This window comes from Sphaerodactylus townsendi, linkage group LG13 (assembly GCF_021028975.2).
Source record: "Sphaerodactylus townsendi isolate TG3544 linkage group LG13, MPM_Stown_v2.3, whole genome shotgun sequence".
Classification (NCBI taxonomy): Eukaryota; Metazoa; Chordata; class Lepidosauria; order Squamata; family Sphaerodactylidae; genus Sphaerodactylus; species Sphaerodactylus townsendi.
This window is the reverse complement of record NC_059437.1, coordinates 38462861-38484126: the sequence shown is the minus strand read 5'-3', so window position 1 is coordinate 38484126 and position 21266 is coordinate 38462861. Positions and strand designations below refer to the sequence as shown.

Genomic DNA, 21266 nt, shown 5'->3' with positions numbered 1-21266 from the left:
AGGAGAGGAGAAGGATAGACAGTCAAAAAGAAAAGCATTCTTAAACTTGTCAGACATTTTCCTTGAAAAAAAATTACCAAATTGGGTCTAGTTAGGACAGATGTTTTCCTTTCTGTAACGCAGTCAGTTGAATTGCCAAAAAAGTTTTTTGACACTTTACAACCCCTTCTTCTATTTTGAGAGCAGTATCCTTTTTCCAGTGCCTTGCAAAAACTGTTCAGCTGCTATTATTCAGTGGAAAATTGTATTTTGAAACATTTTTGGAAGCACAGGCAAGCAATTTAGCAAGAATATTCCTGCTGAATAAGGACATTCCAAACATAATCCATTTTTCATACATTCTACCACTGATGACCAATAGTTTTTTAATGTGTCTTATGTTTTTGTTATGCTACAGTTTGCACTGGGGGCTCTTGGATGATGCATGGAAAGAACATAAACTCTGAAAATAAAGCAGTAAAAATATAAAATCACTACTTTGTTTCTTCAGCCCAAAACACATATCATGTGCAGGAATGTAGGGGATGCCCTGAAAAAGCTACAAACTGAGGAAGTGTTTCTGAAACTCTGCAGCTCTGATCAGCTAAAAGGCTCTTCCTTCTGTACATAGTGACTGGTCTTTGCTAATACTGCCCTCCTTATATTACAGCAGAGGTGTGCATTGTACCCCTCTATGTTCATGATGGCGATTTTACGACTTATGGCTAACCATGTTTTATTTCTTCCTTTCAGGATCATTTCATCACACCATCTGTTTTTGGAGAAATTCTTTACAATAACTTCTTGTTTGATATTCCCAAAATTCTGGATCTGTGTGTGCTCTTTGGAAAAGGCAACAGTGCTCTACTCCACAAAATGATTGGTTAGTTGTAAATATAAGATGGTGTGAAGGATTTGTGGGTAGGGGATGGGCTCTGAAATCAGGGTTTAGAACAGACTCTAAAGTGAGGGTATTCTTCTGTGATTAACTAAAGAACATTGATGATGTCAAGAACATTATCTATTTAAGAAATTCATTGCCTCAGGATGCGATGAATATCAGTTTAGGTGGCTTTATGCAAAATGATTCATGGTGGTATGTATAAAATTATCTAAATGGGATTTCAGTGTCCAGATGTAGCCCCCTCCGCACATGCAGAATAATGCACATTCAATCCACTTTCACAATTGTTTGAAAGTGGATTTTGCTATTCTGCACAGTAAAATCCAGCTGCAAAGTGGATTGAAAGTGCATTATTCGGCATATGTGGAAAGGGCCTTAGTGTAGTGGTATTAGATTCTAGCGATAAACCATGTGGGATTTTTTTTCAACCTTGTCTTCTGTTTGTGAGTTTCCATTGGCATCTGACTGGTAGGAACAATATGCTGGACTAGCTTTACCCTTAATCTTAAAAGACATTGGCACCAACATTTTTTACCTGTCATAAATGTGCTTATTTGCTGGCACCTGTTCCTGCAAGCCATGTAGCAACAGGCCTAAGACCGCTCAAACATAAAACTGCATACAGATGCAGGCTTGAGCAATGCATTCTAATCTGTAGAATCTGGATGGGCATTCTTCCCTCCAGGCAGGCAAATGAGAACTGGTAAAGTGTGGAGAAGGAGGAGACCCTTGGAGACATGCAATCAGCTCTCCCAGCGGCGTTCTTTTTCCATTTCAAAGTGTGTGTACATGAGGGGTTTGGGGAGAGGAATTGGATTAGGGAAGAAGCAGCACCTAGTGCAGGAGTCTGCAACCTGCGGCTCGCCAGATGTTCATGGACTACAATTCCCATCAGCCCCTGCCACTATGGCCAATTGATCATAGTGGCAGGGGCTGATGGGAATTGTAGTCCACGAACATCTGGAGAGCCACAGGTTGCAGACCCCTGACCTAGTGGAAGCTACCCCCTTCTAGTTTTCTGCTCTAAAGCCTCGGTGGTGGAACTAGCGGAGGGATAAATGGCAGGGCTGTAAGAATTACTTGTCCCTGGAAGAAAAATTGCTCATGAGAAGTTCCTTCCCACTGTGCAGCATCCCCAGTCCATTTTCTGAGGTGTAAGAAAGCATGAGACTCATTGTAAGGAACAGGTATTTTTTTGAATAACATGAGGATAATTAAGACGTATAAATGTTTCAGTGTTGCCATGCAAAGATTCAGTGAATGCTGAATGGAATGTCAGATGAAGACGTGTCTCATGTTGCTGGAATTCTGTTGCCATCTATTCTTTTTTTAAAGAAAGGCTGGAGGCAGAAGACTTGGGGTTGGGGTAAGCCAGCTGGCACCGAATCAGTGCAGCTGTCTCATGTGCTCCACTTGTTTCTTCGATCACTCTGAGCAATTAGGCTCTTTATTTTCCCTTTGAACATCCTGGCCTGAAAAAGGGCTACTGAGGTCCATTGCAGGCTCTTTGCCTGAATCGTCAGCTTTATAAACACGGAGGCATCATATTGCTTGAAAATACATAAACCCATGTAGCATACGCAGACTGGTATTCTGTAAGGAGGCTGCAGAACTTGACCGCTTGGCAAACGCGTGCTCCCAAACTCTCATTTGCTACAGTCATTAAAGGACAGGATGTGCTTGTGCGGGGAATTGGTGTGTGGGAGGGGTGCTTAACCTCCCCATTTCAAATCTTATCTACAAATGCCTCTAGCCCCGTTATTTGTCTCTTAGCTAAGCTTACCTCTGTTCTCAGGGCTCTGTGGAGAGTGGTATTTGTAGGCGAGAATCAGGAGGTTCATCAATGTTATCTTCCCCTTCATTTGCCTTTCGAAGAAGACTTGGGGCTGGAAGCCCAGTTTCCTCTCATAAGTCCAAGTTTTTCTCTGGGTCTCCATTTGTAGCACCAACACAATATGAGTTAAGTATTGTTCGATAGGAAAATGTGCAAGGTAGCCTGGCTGATACGAGAATCTTTGAAACTGACTCTTTTCACCATCCTAAAATCTTTTTTTCCCCCTTTCTGCTTCCCCCCAGAAAACATCTTTACTCAGCAGCCAAGCTACTTCAGTGACTTGGATGAAACTGTGCCTACAGTCCTTCAGGTGCTGATTTTTCTTGTGTGTCTTTTTGGGTACCTGGATATACTTTTGTATGTCGTTCAATTTTCAGTGTAGGCTTCAGTAAAGTTTTTTGCGGGACTGTGTGGAGATAGTGAAGTCTGAGCTGGCAACAGTTGTTGCTTCTTGGTGGCAATTCACACAATCACTGTGTCTTGACAAAATATGCAGAAAAGCACAGACAATTATTTTCGGCTGTACCAGGTCATTTGTATATGAGCCACTTTGTATGCAGTGGTAAATGAATGTGTGATCCAAGGGGTGTCTGCATGGAGGTTGGAATGTAGGATGGATGGGAAGCCAGTGTGTATCTAGTCCTTGGCTGACTGCTCAGTTCTTGATCCAGTGCAGACTATACAAAGCAGGAGTTGCATTAACAGTCTGCAAAAATAGGTGTGTATGTGCGAGACAGAGCCATGAAGCTTACTGAATGATCTTGCACCATTTGATTTCACCTTATGGGCTTATGTGTGTAACATGTGCATGCTATTTCATTTTTACCCTCCCATCTCTCAGGAAGTTCAGGCTTTCTTCCAGTTTATCATAAAAACAGCCCTAGAAAAATCAATTGGTTTAGCGACAGGGGTTTTTGTTTGCCCCAAACTATGTACCTTATTGGGGTACAAAAATACCCAATGAGGCTTCCCCAGAAAACACTCATTCTGGGAAGCATTGCAAAGAGCTCTAGAAATACACAGTCCCTTTCTCTGATCACAGAAAGATGGCCTGATAACATTTCCCAGAACTGCTGTGAATTCCATTAAAAATGCAAGAGGAGGCACCCCAAATATGACTGTGTACGTTGCTGCCCAAAACTATCGTAGAGTTCAAGTCCCTGTGTTGTTCGGCATCCTTTTTTCCCTAATGAGGAACCAGCTGCTTGACTTTATCCTTCTAGCCTACCTGAACAGCTCTCGCCTTCCATAGCAGAAGGTGGTGCCAAAGGTTTTCCTTTTGGGTGGGTGACTTGCTAATTGATCCTCGTGAAATTGTAAATACGCCATACCTTTGCAAAAACGAGTCAAGATTGAAGAAAAGAGAGAAAGGGGGTGGGGAGAAACACTGGATGTGTGTGGCCTGGTTTTTGGCTCAGGCAGCTCCCTCTTTAGGGAGCCAGTAACCTCAGGCAGACGCTGGCACAGGTAAAGTGTGCCTGGCTGCATTTCCTTCTGACATGTTCACAAGCCTGCCCTTTGCCTTCTAGGTATTCAACAACATTCTGCACACGTGTGGCTTGCAATGTGAAGGAACCTCTGCTGAGCCACAGAAACTGGTGGAAAGGATGACTCTAGGGGACATGCCTCTGCAGGTGTGTGTGTGTATGGGGGGGGGGGTTGCTGTGAGTAACATCCTTCCTCCAGGCTGCATTAAACCTGTCCATAGCTATGCTTCCCCTTATTGCCCTCCCCCCAGGACTTATGCCTCACCCTGCACATGGCCGCTAGTAATCATAGTTCTTGCCTGTCCTGTGACTGGGTGAGGCAGCTTTCCCAATCACATGGAGCTGGGTATGCTTCGCTTACACATTTTTGAAGAGGCCAGTTAATTGTGTGTGTGTTCTCTTAAAATATCACTGAATGCATGCTTTCTTTTTCTTTCCCTCTCCCATGCTATGTGTGCCCAAGGGAGGGGAAGAAGAAGAAGAGTTGGGTTTATATCCCCCCTTTCTCTCCTATAGGAGACTCAAAGGGGCTTACAAACCCCTTTCCCTTCCCCCTCACAACAAACACCCTGTGAGGTGGGTGGGGCTGAGAGAGCTCAGAAGAACTGTGAAGAAGAAGATGGGGAGAGGTTTTATTGTTCTAATGTGTTAGGTTTGAAACATCAGGGACTGGCCATGGGGTGCTGTGCCGTGGGGAAATAGGAAAAATGGAGTGGGGTGGGTGGGAGAACTTTCTAGGGTGTGAGGCAAGTAAGTTGCCATCTCTGGTTTGGGAAATTCCTGGAGATTTGGGTGCAGAGCCTCGAAAGGGGAGAGCTCCAGCGGGGTATAATACCATAGATTTCACCTTCCAAAGCAGCCATTTTCTCCAGTGGAACTGATCGCCACAGTTTTAATACTAGGAGATCGCCAGGCTTTACCTGGAAGGTGGCACCCCTAGAGCCAACAGAACCGCAGTAGTGCTGAAGGGGGCACTTATACTGCTCTAGCATGTTGGAATGCTCATCTAATTTTAGGCCCGTGAAGTTCTTTTTTGCACGGTAGTTTAGTACGCATCTTTTTTAGTGGAGTTTAGTAGCATGGTTGGTATTGGGCAAGTCCACGATGCAAATGTTGCAGTGCCAGATCTTACCTTCAACATGAAGTGATTAACTTAGGAGCCAGTGACAGTCCAAGGTACTTCATTGTCTGTGCCAGAAATCCAAGGAGTGTCCCTTCCTGCTCTCGTGCTAAACATATATTACTATATAGTGAGTAGTTTGTTGCCTTTTAATTGTATTCCAAAGTCTACTTCCTGAGGGGGTATGTTTCATCCTGCCTAGTGGTAGGACCAGCTTGCAGCAACTCATTCATACCAAGCCTAAGGCACTGGGCTATCAAGGTTAGTGTCATCTACTCTGACTGGCAGCCATTCTCCAGGGTCTCAGGAAGAGGCCTTCCACTCAATTACTGTCTGATCTGTTTAAATGGAGATGCCTGGAATTGAACCTGGGACCCTCTGCATGCAGAACAGGCACAAGGCCCTGCCTAATTTGTTTGTAATTGATTGCTGTTACTTTTTTTCTTCCTAGGAGCTGAAGGACATTGTGCTGTACTTGTGTGATACTTGTATCACCCTTTGGGCCTTTCTGGATGTGTTTCCATTGGCTTGCCAAACATTCCAACAGCATGACTTCTGTAACCGGTATATTCTTAGGAACTGCATTTGCTCCATATTTACCTGGAAGAGATTTGTCTGAGGAAGCCAAGCTGTCACTTCCCAGTGACTGTGTGCTGGATCTGGGTAGACCTGAGTCCATCTCAACACCACAGTCAAGGGGTGTGTGGGGTGGAGCAGGAGATTGACACATATGACCCTAGTTGACACGGTACACACTGTTCTTCTGTGCAGGCGCCATTGAAATGAAAGTAGAGACCCAAGAATGCTGCTCTGAGGGTGGGTTGCTACTGGGATTTTCTTTCTCCGGCATCAAAATAACTTTGGCACATGCAAGCTTGTTTCAAGCAGCTATGTGGGGTCCAATTTTAAAAGAATCTGTTCCACACTTCTAAGGGTGTAATAGTAGAAAAGAAGTATCAGCACGTGAAGATACTTGTGAAGTTGTATTACACCAGGCAAGGCCTTTGGTCATCTAGTCCATTGTAGCAGAATTCCAAAGTTTGGGGTTTTTTTAGTCCTACAGGAGCAATCTGGGACTGACCTGGGTTATCCTCTCAAATGAGGTGGCCTGCAGCTGTAACCCCAACAGTTGTAACCCCTGTAGATTCCTCTGCGTTACCAGCTTTAGATCTTTTCTCCTTCATTTCTCCCATCACTGTTATTTGTATCTCAAAAAGCTCTTTTATACTTAAGTTTAGTTGTGTATGAATGAATGGATGAATGAATGAATGAATGAAACCTTTAATGGCATAACTTAGTTGTGTGTGTTTTGTAGGCTTGCTTCTTTTTATGAGCTGGTGATGCCTGAGCTGGAGTCAGTAATTAAGAAGAGAAGACAAGAGAACAGCAGGTACATATCTGAGATATCTTTACCACTTTCAGTCCATACAGAGACATTTCCGGGCACTTGGGGTGACATACATGGGAGTTATCTCCTTTTTATTTTTATGGCAACCAAGAAAGGTAGGCTAGACTTGAGAGACTGGCTGGCCCAAGCTCATATGGTGAGTTTTCTGGGTGAGTAGACATTTGACTCCTAGGCTGTCCTTACTTGAGTCCAGTACTGCACCACAACCAGCTACTGTTTTGCTTTTGATGGGCAATATGAGTACTCTTGTAGAGCACTTGGGAGATGCTTAATATGGAAGCTGATAGGAGGACGAATTGCATTGTTTGTAAATAATGTCACAAGAAGAAGAAGAGTTTGGATTTATACCTCCTCTTTCTCTCCTGTAAGGAGACTCAAAGGGGCTTACAATCTCTTTTCCCTTCCCCCCCACAAGGTGGGTGGGGCTGAGAGGTGGGTGGGGCTGAGAGGTGGGTGGGGCTGTGAGAGCTCCAAAGAGCTGTGACTAACCCAAGGTCACCCAGTTGGCATGTGCTAGAATGCACAGGTTAATCTGGTTTCCCAGATAAGCCTCCACAGCTCAAGTAGCAGAGTGGGGAATCCAACCCAGCTCTCCAGATTAGAATGCACCTGCTCTTAGCCAGTATGCCATTGCTGCTCCTGGTCAGTAGGATTTCATGATGGTCACATAGCTGCTTTGCACACAACATTGCACTTATTATTATTCACTTATTTTATTATACCTAAATCTCTCCCATGGCCAATGGCTTACATTTAATAAAACAATATATAGAATGAGCAATAAATAAGAATAAAAACCAAATCAAACTTATTTCAAGGATGATGATAAGTGTCCCTTCAGCCTATAAAATCTCCAATACAAATCATTAAAAATAACCCGGAGGTGGAATGTAATCAAGGAGGGGAGGCGCACAATAAATATATGCAAAGGTGTGTGCATGCTGCTATTCTGTCCAATAGACTAATTAATCATTGATGGTAAGTAGTCTGGAGGCCAGTAAGATGGTAGTGTAACAGTGGATGGCCTCAACCGAAATTCCAGTGGAGCCTCTTTGTCTTGCATACCTGGCAGAATTGAACAAGATCCCGCAGGGCCCTGCTGTCAGCTGACTAGAGCCAGGGTTGAGAAAGCTCTAGTTCCTTAGGTTGTCCTTATTGTAGAAATAATGATGAACTTGTGTGTGCACGCGCGCATGGGAGCAGGACAGCATATAAGCAGATATGCCAAGTTGTGGTTTCCTATACTAAAGCACAACAATGAGTGCAGGTGAACAAAATTTTAAATAAATCCTTAACTTAATCTACACTAGGGTTCCCAAATTATATGGAGTTTTGCAAACAGGTAGTGGGGTTCCATTATAAAATGGGTGCTGTGTGGGTGGGGCCAGTCAGAAAATCTTGGGAGGTTCCAAAAAGTCTTAGGAGAGTTCAGGCTCAGCATCCTCCAGTGATGCAAGTAGCTGTTAAAAGTGATGCCTTCTGGACTTTTCTGAAGCACTTTCTGCTCCAGTATGATGGAGAAAAGCCAGGACTGGCTTTTTACTTTGGGGAGGGAGAACAAACAAGTAGGCTTCAGGAACACCTTGCTGTATGTCACTGGGCCCACAGGTGCTACACTAGGCAGATGTGATCTACATATACATAGCAGAATGTGGTGGTGGTGGATCGTACCACTTCAGTCTACAGATGGAGGGGGTGCCTTTTAAAAAGTTTCCTAATTGAGAGTTGGTGTAATGTAGTGGCTAAGAGAGTGAGCCATGAACATAGAAAGCCCCAAGTTTGGTATCTCCTCTTCTTTGTTAACTCATTAAGGCTGGGTCCACATGTGAGGATTATCCAAGTTGTTGTTCTTGCCACTGCGAATGCATTCGTACACATTTTGGTGAAGGGTTTGGAAATGTGGGAATTTTCTGCCACTGTCCTCTGTCTTTTCCCCCCTGACTTTTCGCTTCCACATTTATTCCTGCATGGTCTCTCAGGTATGGTTGCCATGGTGATTTGTGGCCTGCTTTTGTTTTCTTCCTTCATGTATTATAGCAGTATAGCTGTTCTATTGCAAACTGAAAGGTAAGTGGCAATAGATGATTGTAGCAGAATTGTATACACACACACACACACACCAATTTATTCTCCAAAGGACACCTGTGACTTAACATGATGCATTCTTCCTTAAAAGATCAAAATAAGCCAGTCTGGGAGAAAGCCTATTGAGGACAGTGAAAACATGGAAATATGACGTTATAGCATGATGCTATGTGGAAGCTTTTTTAAAAAAAGCACTCCAGTTTGGTAACCAAGATGGAGGAAAAACCTCTGTGTGAAAGCAGCCTTAGGCTTGCCCCTTGTTCATCCTTAATAGCACCATCTGCATTATTGGAGATGATGGACTAAGCTAACTTATAGGCCTGTTATAAAAGATAAAGACAAGTGAAATGCTTACAGCTGTTTAGGATATTCCATAAATGCTAAGTCATATGTTAAAAAAATAGCCCCAAGTAAAAATGAACTTTGATGGAGCTTAGCCTGCTGCTTGCAGAGCTAGCTTTCTGCTTGAAGGAGGTTGTACAAAAATACAGATGAGCATTAAAAAAAGATATGCTCTACCTGCAGTCTGTAGTATATCAGAGAGTCCTGGTTCTTCCTCATTTGCTTTAATTCTGTTGTACATGTGGGTAAAATGTGAAATGCACAAACCCACACACAGATAAAATGGCTTTTCTCTGCTATAACTCAGTGTAAAATCGATGTTTTTTTACTGCACCTGTCCCCTAAGCTCTGAAGTTGTATGTAGGAGATAAATCATATCAGAGTGAATTTTCCATCTCTTGTTGTTGTTGTCGTTCCTTTCTAGTTTACTTCTGGACTTGTGGAAGAGGCTGTCTCATTCTAGAAAGAAAGTGGTGGAAGTTTTCCATATCATTGTTAACCAGGTGTGCCTTCAGCCTATTTTGGAAAGCAGGTAATTTTTCCTCACAAGGCCTAGTGGCAGAGGCTAGTTTGTTAAAGGGGGATCACATTTACTGTGGCAGACAAAAAGATCTTGGACAAATGTTATTATAGTGTTATAAGTATTATTATAAAGGTGTGTGTCTTATGAATGTGGCGTGTGTAGAAAATTCTTCTGCCCCATCACAGTATTAGAGGTTGGAGATGCACATCGACAGGAAGTCTAAACAAAACAAAAGAAAAGACTTCTCCGTGCATAGCATAATTAACTTATGGAATTTGTGTCACATATTTAACTCATTTATACTCCTCCTTTCTCCCTAATGGAGACCCAAAGTGGTTTAGATAATTTTCCTCTCCCCTGTTTTATCCTTACGATAACCCTGTGAAGTAGGTTGGGCTGAGACAGTGTGACTGATCAAAGGTCAGCTTCCATAGAGCGTGTGGAGATTTAAACCTGAGTCTTCCAGGTAGCTAGTTCAGTACTCTTAACCACTGCACTAGCTCTCCACTGGCATGATGTGGTGATGGCCTTGGTGACTTTCTGAAAGCATCAGAGAAATATATAGGGAGAGGTCTGTCAATGGTTACTAGCAAATAGGTGGCATTGTATTGTTTTACTTGGTGTTGTCTTCCTGGATGTAGTACATTGCTGTTCTTACAAAAAAAGACCCTTCAAAGGGAATAAACAATGTGGAAGTTCTGAATCAGAACTAATCAAAAATGTCATCCTCGGTTACTCTAAACTCTAAGATCTCTACCGCATCTTCTTTTTAGAAATTTTAATTGCCTATTTAACAAGTTTCATCAGACTATAACCTTGTACCAATATCTACTTCAATTCCTCCTTTCCCCCCTTAACATTGTGATTTACACTTGAAAGGCTCATGGTGTAATTCACCAAGCCATGATCTTAAAGACCAAGGTGCACCTTAAAAACAAACACCACTGCCACTTTGCACTTTCTCTGCCCATGGTGTTGCCCATGCCAAATATGTACGTGCGTGTTTCATTTTTCAAACTCCTCCAAACACTCTGCTGCTTTGTCTGTCCTAAGGATTAATTCCTGAGTGGGGCTTGTTAGATGTCTCACTGGAGCTTTAGCAGATGTTTGGGTTAGGCCCCTTCCGCACATGCAGAATAATGCACTTTCAATCAACTTTCAATGCACTTTGCAGCTGGATTTTACTGTATGGAATAGCAAAATCTACTTGCAAACAATTGTGAAAGTGGATTGAAAGTGCATTATTCTGCATGTGCAGGCCTTCGTTTTGACACTTGCAACTTTGAAAAAGATTTTTCAGGAACATTTATGACTCTGTCAACCAAACAGCGTGGATATCTGAACTCAGGATCTCTTTCCCCCAGATTAACAAGCTTGGTCAGAACATTTATAAATCTTTGAATATTATTTTCATTACCCTCTGATTACAGCTATGATAATGTTCAGCCCTTTGTTGAAGAGTTCCTACAGATCTTTACCTCAGTACTTCAAGAGAGGAGGTAAGAACTGCTTGAGTAGAACAAAAGTAGCGGTCCAGCTGTTTGTTGTTGAAAGCACTGTGTAATTAACTGGAGGGTTGCTGTGCATTTTGGAACACTTTCAGCAGAAGTTTACAAAAAAAATCACCCTCTGTGGCAGTGATGGAGAACTGACTGTTCTGGAGGGAACGGCTTTGTTCTCACTGCTTTCAAAGTATGCCTTTAAAAGCTGCCAGGGGGCATTGAGAACTGTTTAGCTCTGGGTTGTCCTATGTTACTTTTTGAGGGGGGGTGTAGTTTGGGATGGGATAGGGACAAGGCGGTAGTGAGTTTTGAAGCAGTGTGCTGTCCCCAAGGTCCCCACTGCTCTGTGTAAGGGGGACAACCCTTTCTTTCTGTAATCCAAAATCTACCCTCTGTTCTGCTTTCATGGCATATGAGAGGCTGGAAGGGTGTAGCAGTGACCTGGTGTGACCTAGTCATTCAGTGCATTGCAGTGTGTGGGTGTCTCTACCACCAGAGGGCCCAGCCTTGCGGAGCTTCAGCAATGCCGACCAGCACCAGCGAGAGATTGGGGAGACTTGGAGAAGATACAACAGGATGCTTTCCACCAGTACCCAGAAGAGTTCTTGTGGTGATCCTATTTAGCAATTGAAAACCACATGCTTGTTATCATGGAGGGGCTTCCTGTATCCCCTCCAAAACAGTAAAGGGGAAGTAAAGCACAGCATAATTTTAAAATGCTGCTGTAAGATTTGATCGCAGAAGACAGCATCAAAGAAATGTGTGTGCACACCACTGTCTGTAATGGCTCGCTTGTATCCGCTTCGACTCTCATGGGTTCTAAGTCCTTTTGCATGTACATTTCCTTGATTCGTGCCTGCAGGTTTCTCCGTGACTATGATGAGATGTTTCCCGTTGCAGACGACGTGAGTCTCCTCCAGCAAGCTTCCTCCAGTTTGTATCCTTTTCCATTCAAAAAAGAACCACCTTGCTGGATTGGACCAAAGGTTTATCTAGTCCAGCATCTCAATTACATTAGTGGCTCCCAGATTACTTACATTATTGATAATATTTGTATCTTGTCCACCCCCACCCCTCCAATCCTGTTCAAAGCAGTACATGCAATTATAAAACAATATAATCAATCTGGCTGAAGTTACAAACCAACTAAAACAGCAGCAAAAATACAAGGTAGAGCAAAATGGGAAAAATGAATTAGTAAACAGACAAAATAAACAAAAAAAAACTGGAATAAAAAGGTCACCGACTAGCGATGGACTGCTAGGAATGTGATTAGCAGACCTCTTGGGGGAAGGAATTCAAGAGATGTAGCATCAATTGCAGGGACGAGCCTGTCTCTGGTCACTTTAGTGAAAATCTAAGCAACTGGACAGTTTCTGAGAAGCCCACTGACACAAAATGAAGGCAAAAGCTCTTCGTCACTGTTGCTTCCCTTTGACTACTATTCAGTGGGAGACTGCCTGTGAACCTAGAGGCTTAGCTTAGACTATTCTATAGGGAGCCTCCTCATGGTGGGGAAAACAACTGTGTAAACCTCTTCTCCTCTCACCATCTCATGAGGAGCAACATGGGCAAGGCTAGGATAAATAAGCCCAGCCTTCACGGTGCTCTGCTTTATAGCCTATAGACTTCCCTGTCTGTGTCAGACTCTGAAACTCCAATGGTAGCCTCCTGACTTAAACAGGAAGTGAGAGCTGTCTGTTACTGCTTATGTTCTTCCCCTAGTTCTATGGTTTAAGCAGGCTTCCACAACCAGGTAGAGATGGCTGTCGTCTGCACTTGGCTGGTGTGTTGTTTCTGCTTCGATTTAACTACAGGAGGGGCAAAAAGCAACTTACAGCCTTTGTTCACTGGGGTGCCAGTGGTGCTGTGGGTGCTGGTTGAGTTCACAGCGTATTTTGATCAGCAATGTTTCCTAAACGCAAGTGTGTAGGGATGAGACCCGGACAACTTACATTCTGCAAGCTGTGGAAAGTGCCTGGGAGGGAGTGGACAGGAGGGAAAAAGTGACGCAAGGCCCATCCATGCCAGCAGAAATAGCTGGAGCTTCAGCAATTCCGACCAGTGCCAGCGAGAGATTGGAGAGGCTCGGAGAAGATCCTGTGGAGGTGGGTCCACAGAAGCCCAGAACTTGCTTTTCCAGCTTACAATTCCAGCTTGTCCCTTAGTAAGATGCTTTTGCCTGACTGCTTCTTTGGATATAGTCTGGTCTGAAAAAGATCCAGCTTTTCTTTTTCTTTCCCTGGGAGGTGCCGATCCCACAGAGGGCATGGTACTTCCCTCCCTCCTCCCAGAGTATGAAAACTTATTTCATGGATAAAGGGCTTCTGCCCTTTCCCTGTAAAGCAGTGGTTCTCAACCTTCCTAATGCCTTTAATACAGTTCCTCATGTTGTGGTAACCCCCAACCCTAACATTTATCCATTTTACTGATGGAGAACGCTGATCCAGAGAGTCTTAGGTGACCTCTGTGAAAGGGTCGTTCGACCCCCAAAGGGGTCCCGACCCCCAGGTTGAGAACCATTGCTGTAAAGCTTTCTCCATTAGTAGTCTTTTTCTGTTGTGCTGAACCAGAAGCACTCAAGTATTTTGGGAAAGATGATGAACCCGTAGTGAATTTAGTGGTTTTCTGCATGTTTGGTATAAATGCCAATATTTCTGTGGCATTCTCTTCCCTAGTTCCTTGAACCCTCCTTTTTAAATATGGTGACCCTCTTGGAGTAACACATTGCCTGTTTTGTTTGACATATCTAGTGTGCTGGAGCAGCTGCCATGCCAGCAGCCAGGGTCTCGGGGGTAGAGCTGGATTCTCTCATCTCCCAAGTGAAAGATTTGCTCCCTGATCTTGGAGAGGGCTTTGTCCTGGCCTGCCTGGAAGAATACAGCTATGATGTTGAACAAGTGATTAACAACATTCTTGAAGACAAGCTGGTGCCATCCCTGAAGATGCTGGACCGGGTGATGCCCAGGTGGGGCTGAAACAGGTTCTTTGTCTTTTAATGTCCTTGTGGGTTTCTAACAGCAAAATCTTGAATGGCTTGTGTACTGCTGGGATGATGGCCATGGAACACCATCCTTTTTATGCAGGCATTTGATTGGGGGAAAGAAAAGGTGTGTGCAGTTTAATTTTGGATATTGTAAAATCAAGGTATTTTTGCCTACCTTCAGTCTTACTCCTGATCCCTGAAATTCCTGTCTCCCAACTTACAGGTCAGTTTCCTATTCCTAGGATAGGTGGATGAGATTTTAAACTGGGAAACGAGTTTGGGAAGAGTCAGTATCTGGTCTCATTTGTCTTTTCCCCCTGAAATGTCTGTTCTGTTAGTCTTAAAAAGACACAGAGAGAGAGAGAATCCCAGTCCTAAAACCCTTGCCGTCAAATTAGAACACCAGGATTCTGTTCTTCATGTCAGGAATTTGGCAAGATAATGAAATGTTGACCGGTTTCCTCCAGGCCAGTGAAGCAAGATCCAACCCCCCTAGTCTCTGCACGATGCAATATTTTCCAGGATGATGAATTTGATGTTTTCCCTTAAAGATTCTGTGGACAATATTCTGAGGATACAGAAAGTAGCAAAAGAGTAAGTTCATTAATTCTGTGCCCCACGGGCAATTTCATAGCAAAGCGTTCCAAATCTCCTATATAATTCCAAAGGCTTTGTTAGCATGTTGGGGATATGTCAGAAAAACATTGTTTTGTATCGGTTTTGCAGCCACTGGAAGTGTTAGTCGGTATTCAGAGTGTGTTCTGATTTCCAGTATCATGGAATGCAGCAGTAGCAGTGTTTTAATCTTTCCCCCTGTTTTCTCAATGAAAATTCATCTCTCTCCAGTTGCTAGTTGCCTTCGGAGTGGGAAAATGCAGGTTACCAATATAACATTTTCTCCTGGCCACCAGTGGTCTGAGCAAGCTGGCAGCCCTTCCATCAAGAACTGCAATTCAGTGGGGGTTTTTTTTAAGAGTGAGTGTCAGGAGACCAATCTCAGATCTCTTGACATAACATGCAGTTTGTCTCAGTCTTTAAAGGGCCATGTCAACTTTTTTGTCATCTTGCTCTTCCAGGCTGATGTGTGACACTGCAGATCCATGTTCCGATCTCCAGGTGTATAATGTTTACTTGCAAAAAGGCTTCACGGAGGGCCTGATACAGATCAGCGCTGAACTGCTGGGAAAAGACAGTTTAATCCTTCTGGCCCGTTCCCTGATTGGGCTTCCCCATTTTCAACACCAGAAGGGAAATAAGACAGCTGTGTGTAGTTTGCTAGTCTTTTTTCTTCCTCAGTGCTTCAAGTAGCTTTGCGAAACTGTGTGTGTGTGTACGCACATGCGGTTGGGGTTGGGATTAACTTTCCCATCCTCCAGCTTGCAGCCTTGATCTCCATTTCCCCACACAACTAACTTTGATCTGTGGATCCAGATACAAAGCCTAAGTTCAGCACTAAATACTCTTCTGCAAGATGCTGCGGCTTTTCTGGAAGTAGTGAACGCTTAGTGTCTTTCTGAACAACTCTGTTGCAACGCTACCAGGCTGGCTTCACAGGAAACAATTAACCAAAGCGTCATCAGCCTTTTCTGCCGAGTACCAACTTGAGAGGTTTTTTAAAACCTTGTCAGTATGCACGTGGCCGAAACCAAAGATATTACCAAAGCACTCCTTGAGGGTGGCCCGGCGGATTTTTTAGGCAATTACTTTGGCAACAGGGCAGCGATCGGTAGCAAGACAGGGGTGCTTGGAAGCTTATTTTTCATATTGAAAATAACTGTGGTTGCTGCATGGAAAGGATGCCAAGGGTGGAGCTGCACCATGTGGGTTCCCTGTGCTTCCGTGGAAGGCTTTCATTAGGCTCTCCTGCCCCAGGAAACTGGTCATTCCAGATGCACCTGCTCTTGAGACATGATCTTCCCCCACCGGTATGAAGAGAATGCAGGGATGTGGAATTCATAGACCCAAACAATGCATATATTCCCCAGAGCAAAACGTTACTATCTGTGTAATTTAGAAGAGGGATTTCCACATACTTTTGAAGAGGAAGTGCTTATGTAAGGCCTCGATGGGAGCATGAAGGCATTGGTAGGGAGAGTCAGCACCCAAAGCTGCTCTTGAATCAGTATCTGCAGGATTCGGAGCCATATTCCAAGCACAGTTGTTTTTAAAGTTTAAGGCATTGTGCAGGAAAGGCAGCCAAAACATCATTTTGATGGCTGGAATAAAAACTATTAGTCCAAGAGGGGTCAGGTGCATAGAAAAGTGGCAGTTGTGCAGAGAAGTCCGGAGGCAGGGATAAGAAGATGGCCAGGCCAGGCCCTCAGCCTGATTTGGGAGCACCGTTAGCTAGATGAGGTCAGAAAAGACAGTGAGGACTTTAATGCCAGCAGTATTATAGCCCTGCCTGCTTTGCCCTCTGTCAGGGGTCTGCAACCTGCGGCTCTCCAGATGTTCATGAACTACAATTCCCATCAGCCCAGGGGCTGATGGGAATTGTAGTTCATGAACATCTGGAGAGCTGCAGGTTGCAGACCCCTGCCCTAGGTTCCGTAGAACTGTGCCATTCCACAAGGCCCATTAGCATGCGGATGTACTCAACTCATTAATAAAGTCCGTTTGCAGAACCCTAGACATGGGTAAGGTTTGCCAAACCTTTTCATACCTGGTTATTGCTGTGTAACATTCGTCATCATGCCACTTGGCAACTGAACAGTCTGCTTCACCAGCTACACCGCGTAGATGCATGTTGGCGTATGTAGAATGGGTTGTAAGAACTTAATGACTTTGGAATAAGACTGTTTCTGTCTGTGTTGGTTTCAGTGCTGCTTCCCGATTATAACATGGCTTTAATGCCAATATTTGCAACATGGGGGAGATTCTGCCTTCTATGTGATTTCACATTTGTGTATATTAGAAGGGATGCTAATATCTGGTACAGAATACGCATTTGTGAATGTCCTCTGCTTCCACTGGAAAAAAGGTTGTTGCATTTTGTGATTGCGGCAGGGTGTGCGTTTCACTGACAAACGTAAGAAGATTGCATTTAGCAAAGATAGGTGATGTTTTTGGCTGCTGCTGTAAATTGCACCTCCCACACATGAAAACCTGAAGAAACAGCACAGCTCAACATCTCACTTACGTGCTGCATGGCATTCTCCGTGGCCAGGAAAAACTACTGCACCCCCAGGCGTTGCCTGTAGGTTGCAAATACGTGATGTTTTGAGACTTCTGTAGTGGTTGGTGTCTTTTGGGCTACATTTGGGCCAATTTCAGCTCATTAAACGAACTGAAAACTTTTAAACGATTACCAGCGGGGGGGGGGGGGGGGGAGGGGGGCAACCTGGATATTTCATTCTGAGAGAGAAAAAGAGAGATGTACAAAATGACCTGGTTTTAGTTGTTTTTCAGTAACTGGGGTGTCCATCCTACAGTGAAATCCTAAGCAGAGTGATGCCATTCAAAGTCCAGTCTTGCTCCAGGCTGCTGAGAACTGATGAGATTGGACAGATTTAACATGAGGGCTAAAAGCAGACTGGTAAAGCAGTTTCTGATTGGAGGTGTGAGGTGGAGAAAGAGTTAACCCCCTCCCCAGCACCATAGCCTTCCCCTTCCAGTGGTTTTTTTTGCTTTTAAATTACGAATCTGGGAATCCTACCACAGATTGCCAGCCTCACATGCAGTCTGTTTCACTTGTTTGGTGGTGCTGTTTTGGCTGGCCCATCTGTTTCTAAGCATCCACTTGCTGCTGCCCTGTTCCACACCCACAGGTTGCTGGAACTTTGCCTTTTTCTATTGCATAATAAATACACAAGATAGTAATCAGGTGTTGAAGAGTGACGAACAAAGTGTTTGCAGATGACATTAGAGGGCGCTGTATACCTGGAAATGTATCCTCACTGCCGGATTCATCCACTTCATTTATGGAGGGCAGGACACCCCGTCCTTGCAAGTCCCGGCTCATTTCCAATGTGACTAATTGCATCTGGCATCCCTTGAAACTCCCTGCTCCAATTTCAGCCTCCTGTGGCTGCTTTCATCTCGGTGGATGCTGCTGAATTGCTGCAGCCAAAATTTCTTAACCAGCCCTGAGAGAGGCTTAATTCATCAAGGCGTATCTGTGCAAGCATCTGTGATCCCATGGCTTTGCTGGGGCTAAAACGGGGAACCTTTCTGGAGCTGTGTCTGCTACCCCTTGAGTAGCCACTCGGGGTTGCAGATGGAAACATTTCTGAAGATGCAGTCTTCAGAGTCTCTCAAAGCATCTGGGTGACTCTTCCTTCTCAGGCAGTTTTAGCAGGACTTTAAACATGACCAGATCAGGCCTTTGGCCTGCAAAGAAACAGTCAGCATTGATCTTATATGAAAAACATAGAATCATAGAGTTGGAAGAGACCCCAAGAGCCGTCAAGTCCAACCCCCTGCAATGCAGGAACACACAGTCAAAGCAGGACCATCCAGCCTCTCTATAAAAACCTCCACAGAAGAAGACTCCACCACACTTCAAGGTAGTGCAGTCCACTGTCGAACAACCTTTACTGTCAGGAAGTTTTTTTCTGATGTTTAGGTGGAATCTCTTTTCCTTCACCTTGAACCCATGACTCTGTGTCCTAATCTCCAAGGCAGCAGAAGACACAGTTGCTCCCTCACCAACATGTCATCCCTTCAGATATCTAAACATGGCGATCATGGCTCCTCTTAACCTTCTTTTCACCAAACTAGGCATACCCAGCTCCCTAAGTCTCTCCTTGTAGGTCATGGATTCCAGACCTTTTACCATTTGGTTGCCCTCCTTTGGACCCATTCCAGCTTGTCAATATCCTTCTTGAATTGTGGTGCTCAGAACTGTACACAGAAAAGCAGCCTAAAATGCTTTTTTAAACCCCACTTCTTGGTTATGCACAGGCTTGATTCTTTGCCTGCTGGATTTCTTAGAGGCCCTGACTTTAGGGATTCCAGCTGACCGTGCCTCTGCATCTCAAGGCTTCTTGTGTCTCAGCACAGCGACATGTGGAATGACTTATTCCCTGTCAGAATGTGTGTGCTTCAAGGAGGAGGAGGCCACGTTATGGACTGTTCTCTGCAAGAATGTTGCGAAGCTAGGAAAGGGACAGGAAAGAGCAGCAATTTTTATTTTATTTTTTATTTTATTGAGTTTATACCCTGCCCATTCCCAACTGAAGTTAAGCTCAGGACAGTTTACGGAGATCTAAAACATAATAGTACAATAAAACGCTACAATAAGCGAATAACATTGTTAAAGCCTAGGCTAAAATCGTATCGATGGCGAATAGTAGTAGCAGCAGCATCCTATTATTAAAATTTATATATATCTCCCCTTCTTGGCAGGTCTTCTCAACAGTTCTTCTATGGAATATTATCCAAGAACCGGGGAAAACCTAACAAAGGGGAGGAGGGTGCACAGTTTGTCTTTCACAAATAAAGATTACAGTTAACAATTGGGAGGCTGGCAAGATGAAACAATGGACAGCGGGTGACCTCAACCAAACGCCCAGTGGAACATCTCTGTCTTGTAGGCCCTGTGGCACTGCTTAAAGTTCCACGGGGATCTGATGTCTACCATGGCTGAAACAGCCCTGTCGAGGCCAACCTAACCTCCTTGGGGCCAGGGGCCACTAGAAGGTTACTATCAGACGGCTGAAGTGTCTTCTGTGGGCTTTATGGGGAAATGTGGTTCTGAAAGGCAAGGAGAAGCTAAAATGTTGGGGGACTTTTTGGTTCCGCAGGACATGCAGGGTGTTATTTATCTTATTAAATGCAGAATGTTAAGGAAGTTCTCATACAAACTTGAACCAGAGGAGTGTTTAATGCAATCATGGCATTCCCCAAAAGCAAGAATTAGGAGCCGTTCAGTGAAACGGATTGGCAGCACGGTCAAAGATTCAGGACAGTCAGAAGTTATCACAAAACACATCCTTAACACACAGGATTCATTTTCACAAGAAGTGCTGATGATCTAAAGACTTAAATGGCTTTAAAAAAAAACTTAGACTCATGGAGCACAGGCCTGTAGAGGATTAGGGGTTTCCCTTGAGCTAGGATTTATCTCTTCCCTTTCTTTTCACTCAGTAAGCTGCCACCATTTCCTTTCTCAATTAGCCCTTTCTTCCATTGGCAGGAGGAGCCAGCAAATCTCTTTAGTAACCTGAGAAGGCAATTTGGCCTGTGGGGAAGGTTCCTGGGCTGGCAAATTTCACCCGTCTGAACAGGAATTGGACAAGCGGTTTATTAGGGTGCACAGAGCTAGGAGGAAACAGGCAGGTTAAAAAAACTTAAACTTTCAAACAATCTTGTCAATGTGCTTGAACATTTAGACAAGTCCTAAGCTTCGCAGGTCATATGTTAGGTTCAACTTGATCTTTGTTCCAAGATAGTTTGCTGGATTTGCAGTAGTCAGACAAGTCATTTTCAGTACTAAGACTTGAAGAAAAGTGGAAGAGGAAAGTTTATCTGATCAATGGAGTGAAAGTGGTAAGAGGCTCCAAGCATCAAATTAAGATGATCAAAATGGGTCAAAGAGAGACAAGCAGGCACTCCGACCCTTTGGGTGGATTTTATATACATTCTGGAAGATGGTTCATAACCCCAAGCATCGTCATCCTGTTTACATTGTGACCACTAGCCTCACTGATTTACAAAATGTGATCCATCCCTTAGGCGAAATCGATCAGACTAATTTTTGGGACCATGCCCTCAGCTGGTTACCTAACTTTGCTTGGTTATGGGGCTTGTTTGTTGCTATAGTTTTTATTTGTGGGTTGGGGTTATTTGTTTGCTGTTGTATACAATGCACACCTCTTGTCTCTTCCTATTGCATTTCCCTCCGATCTGCCTTAAGATCCGACCTCCCTACAGGGAGGCCACATTAGCTTTTTTCCACATGGTAATATGTAATTGCATGAAGGAATTTGTGGATATTAACCGGTCCTGACTAAGCTGCTGCTCTGGAGAGAGTCTCTTTTGATGGGCTATTGCAAAAGCAATATATCTGCACGCCCACATGGCATCCAGGGCAAGGTAATATAGATGGCAAAGGCAGAAGAAAATCTTTCAAAAGAGCAACTTGTCCGTAGATATG

General features: G+C 44.0%; 1 protein-coding gene across 1 annotated transcript in view; it reads left to right on the top strand.

Annotated features, from left to right (window-relative positions):
* ASCC2 (activating signal cointegrator 1 complex subunit 2) overlaps positions 1-21266 on the top strand; it is a 36956-nt gene that overhangs the window by 9921 nt on the left and 5769 nt on the right. Inside the window, 12 exon segments of the mRNA XM_048513984.1 lie at positions 733-862; positions 2960-3027; positions 4247-4351; positions 5776-5888; positions 6640-6714; positions 9584-9691; positions 11113-11181; positions 12047-12121; positions 13118-13292; positions 13938-14152; positions 14638-14716; positions 14718-14764. Coding sequence (XP_048369941.1) covers positions 733-862; positions 2960-3027; positions 4247-4351; positions 5776-5888; positions 6640-6714; positions 9584-9691; positions 11113-11181; positions 12047-12121; positions 13118-13292; positions 13938-14152; positions 14638-14716; positions 14718-14764 — 1259 coding nt within the window.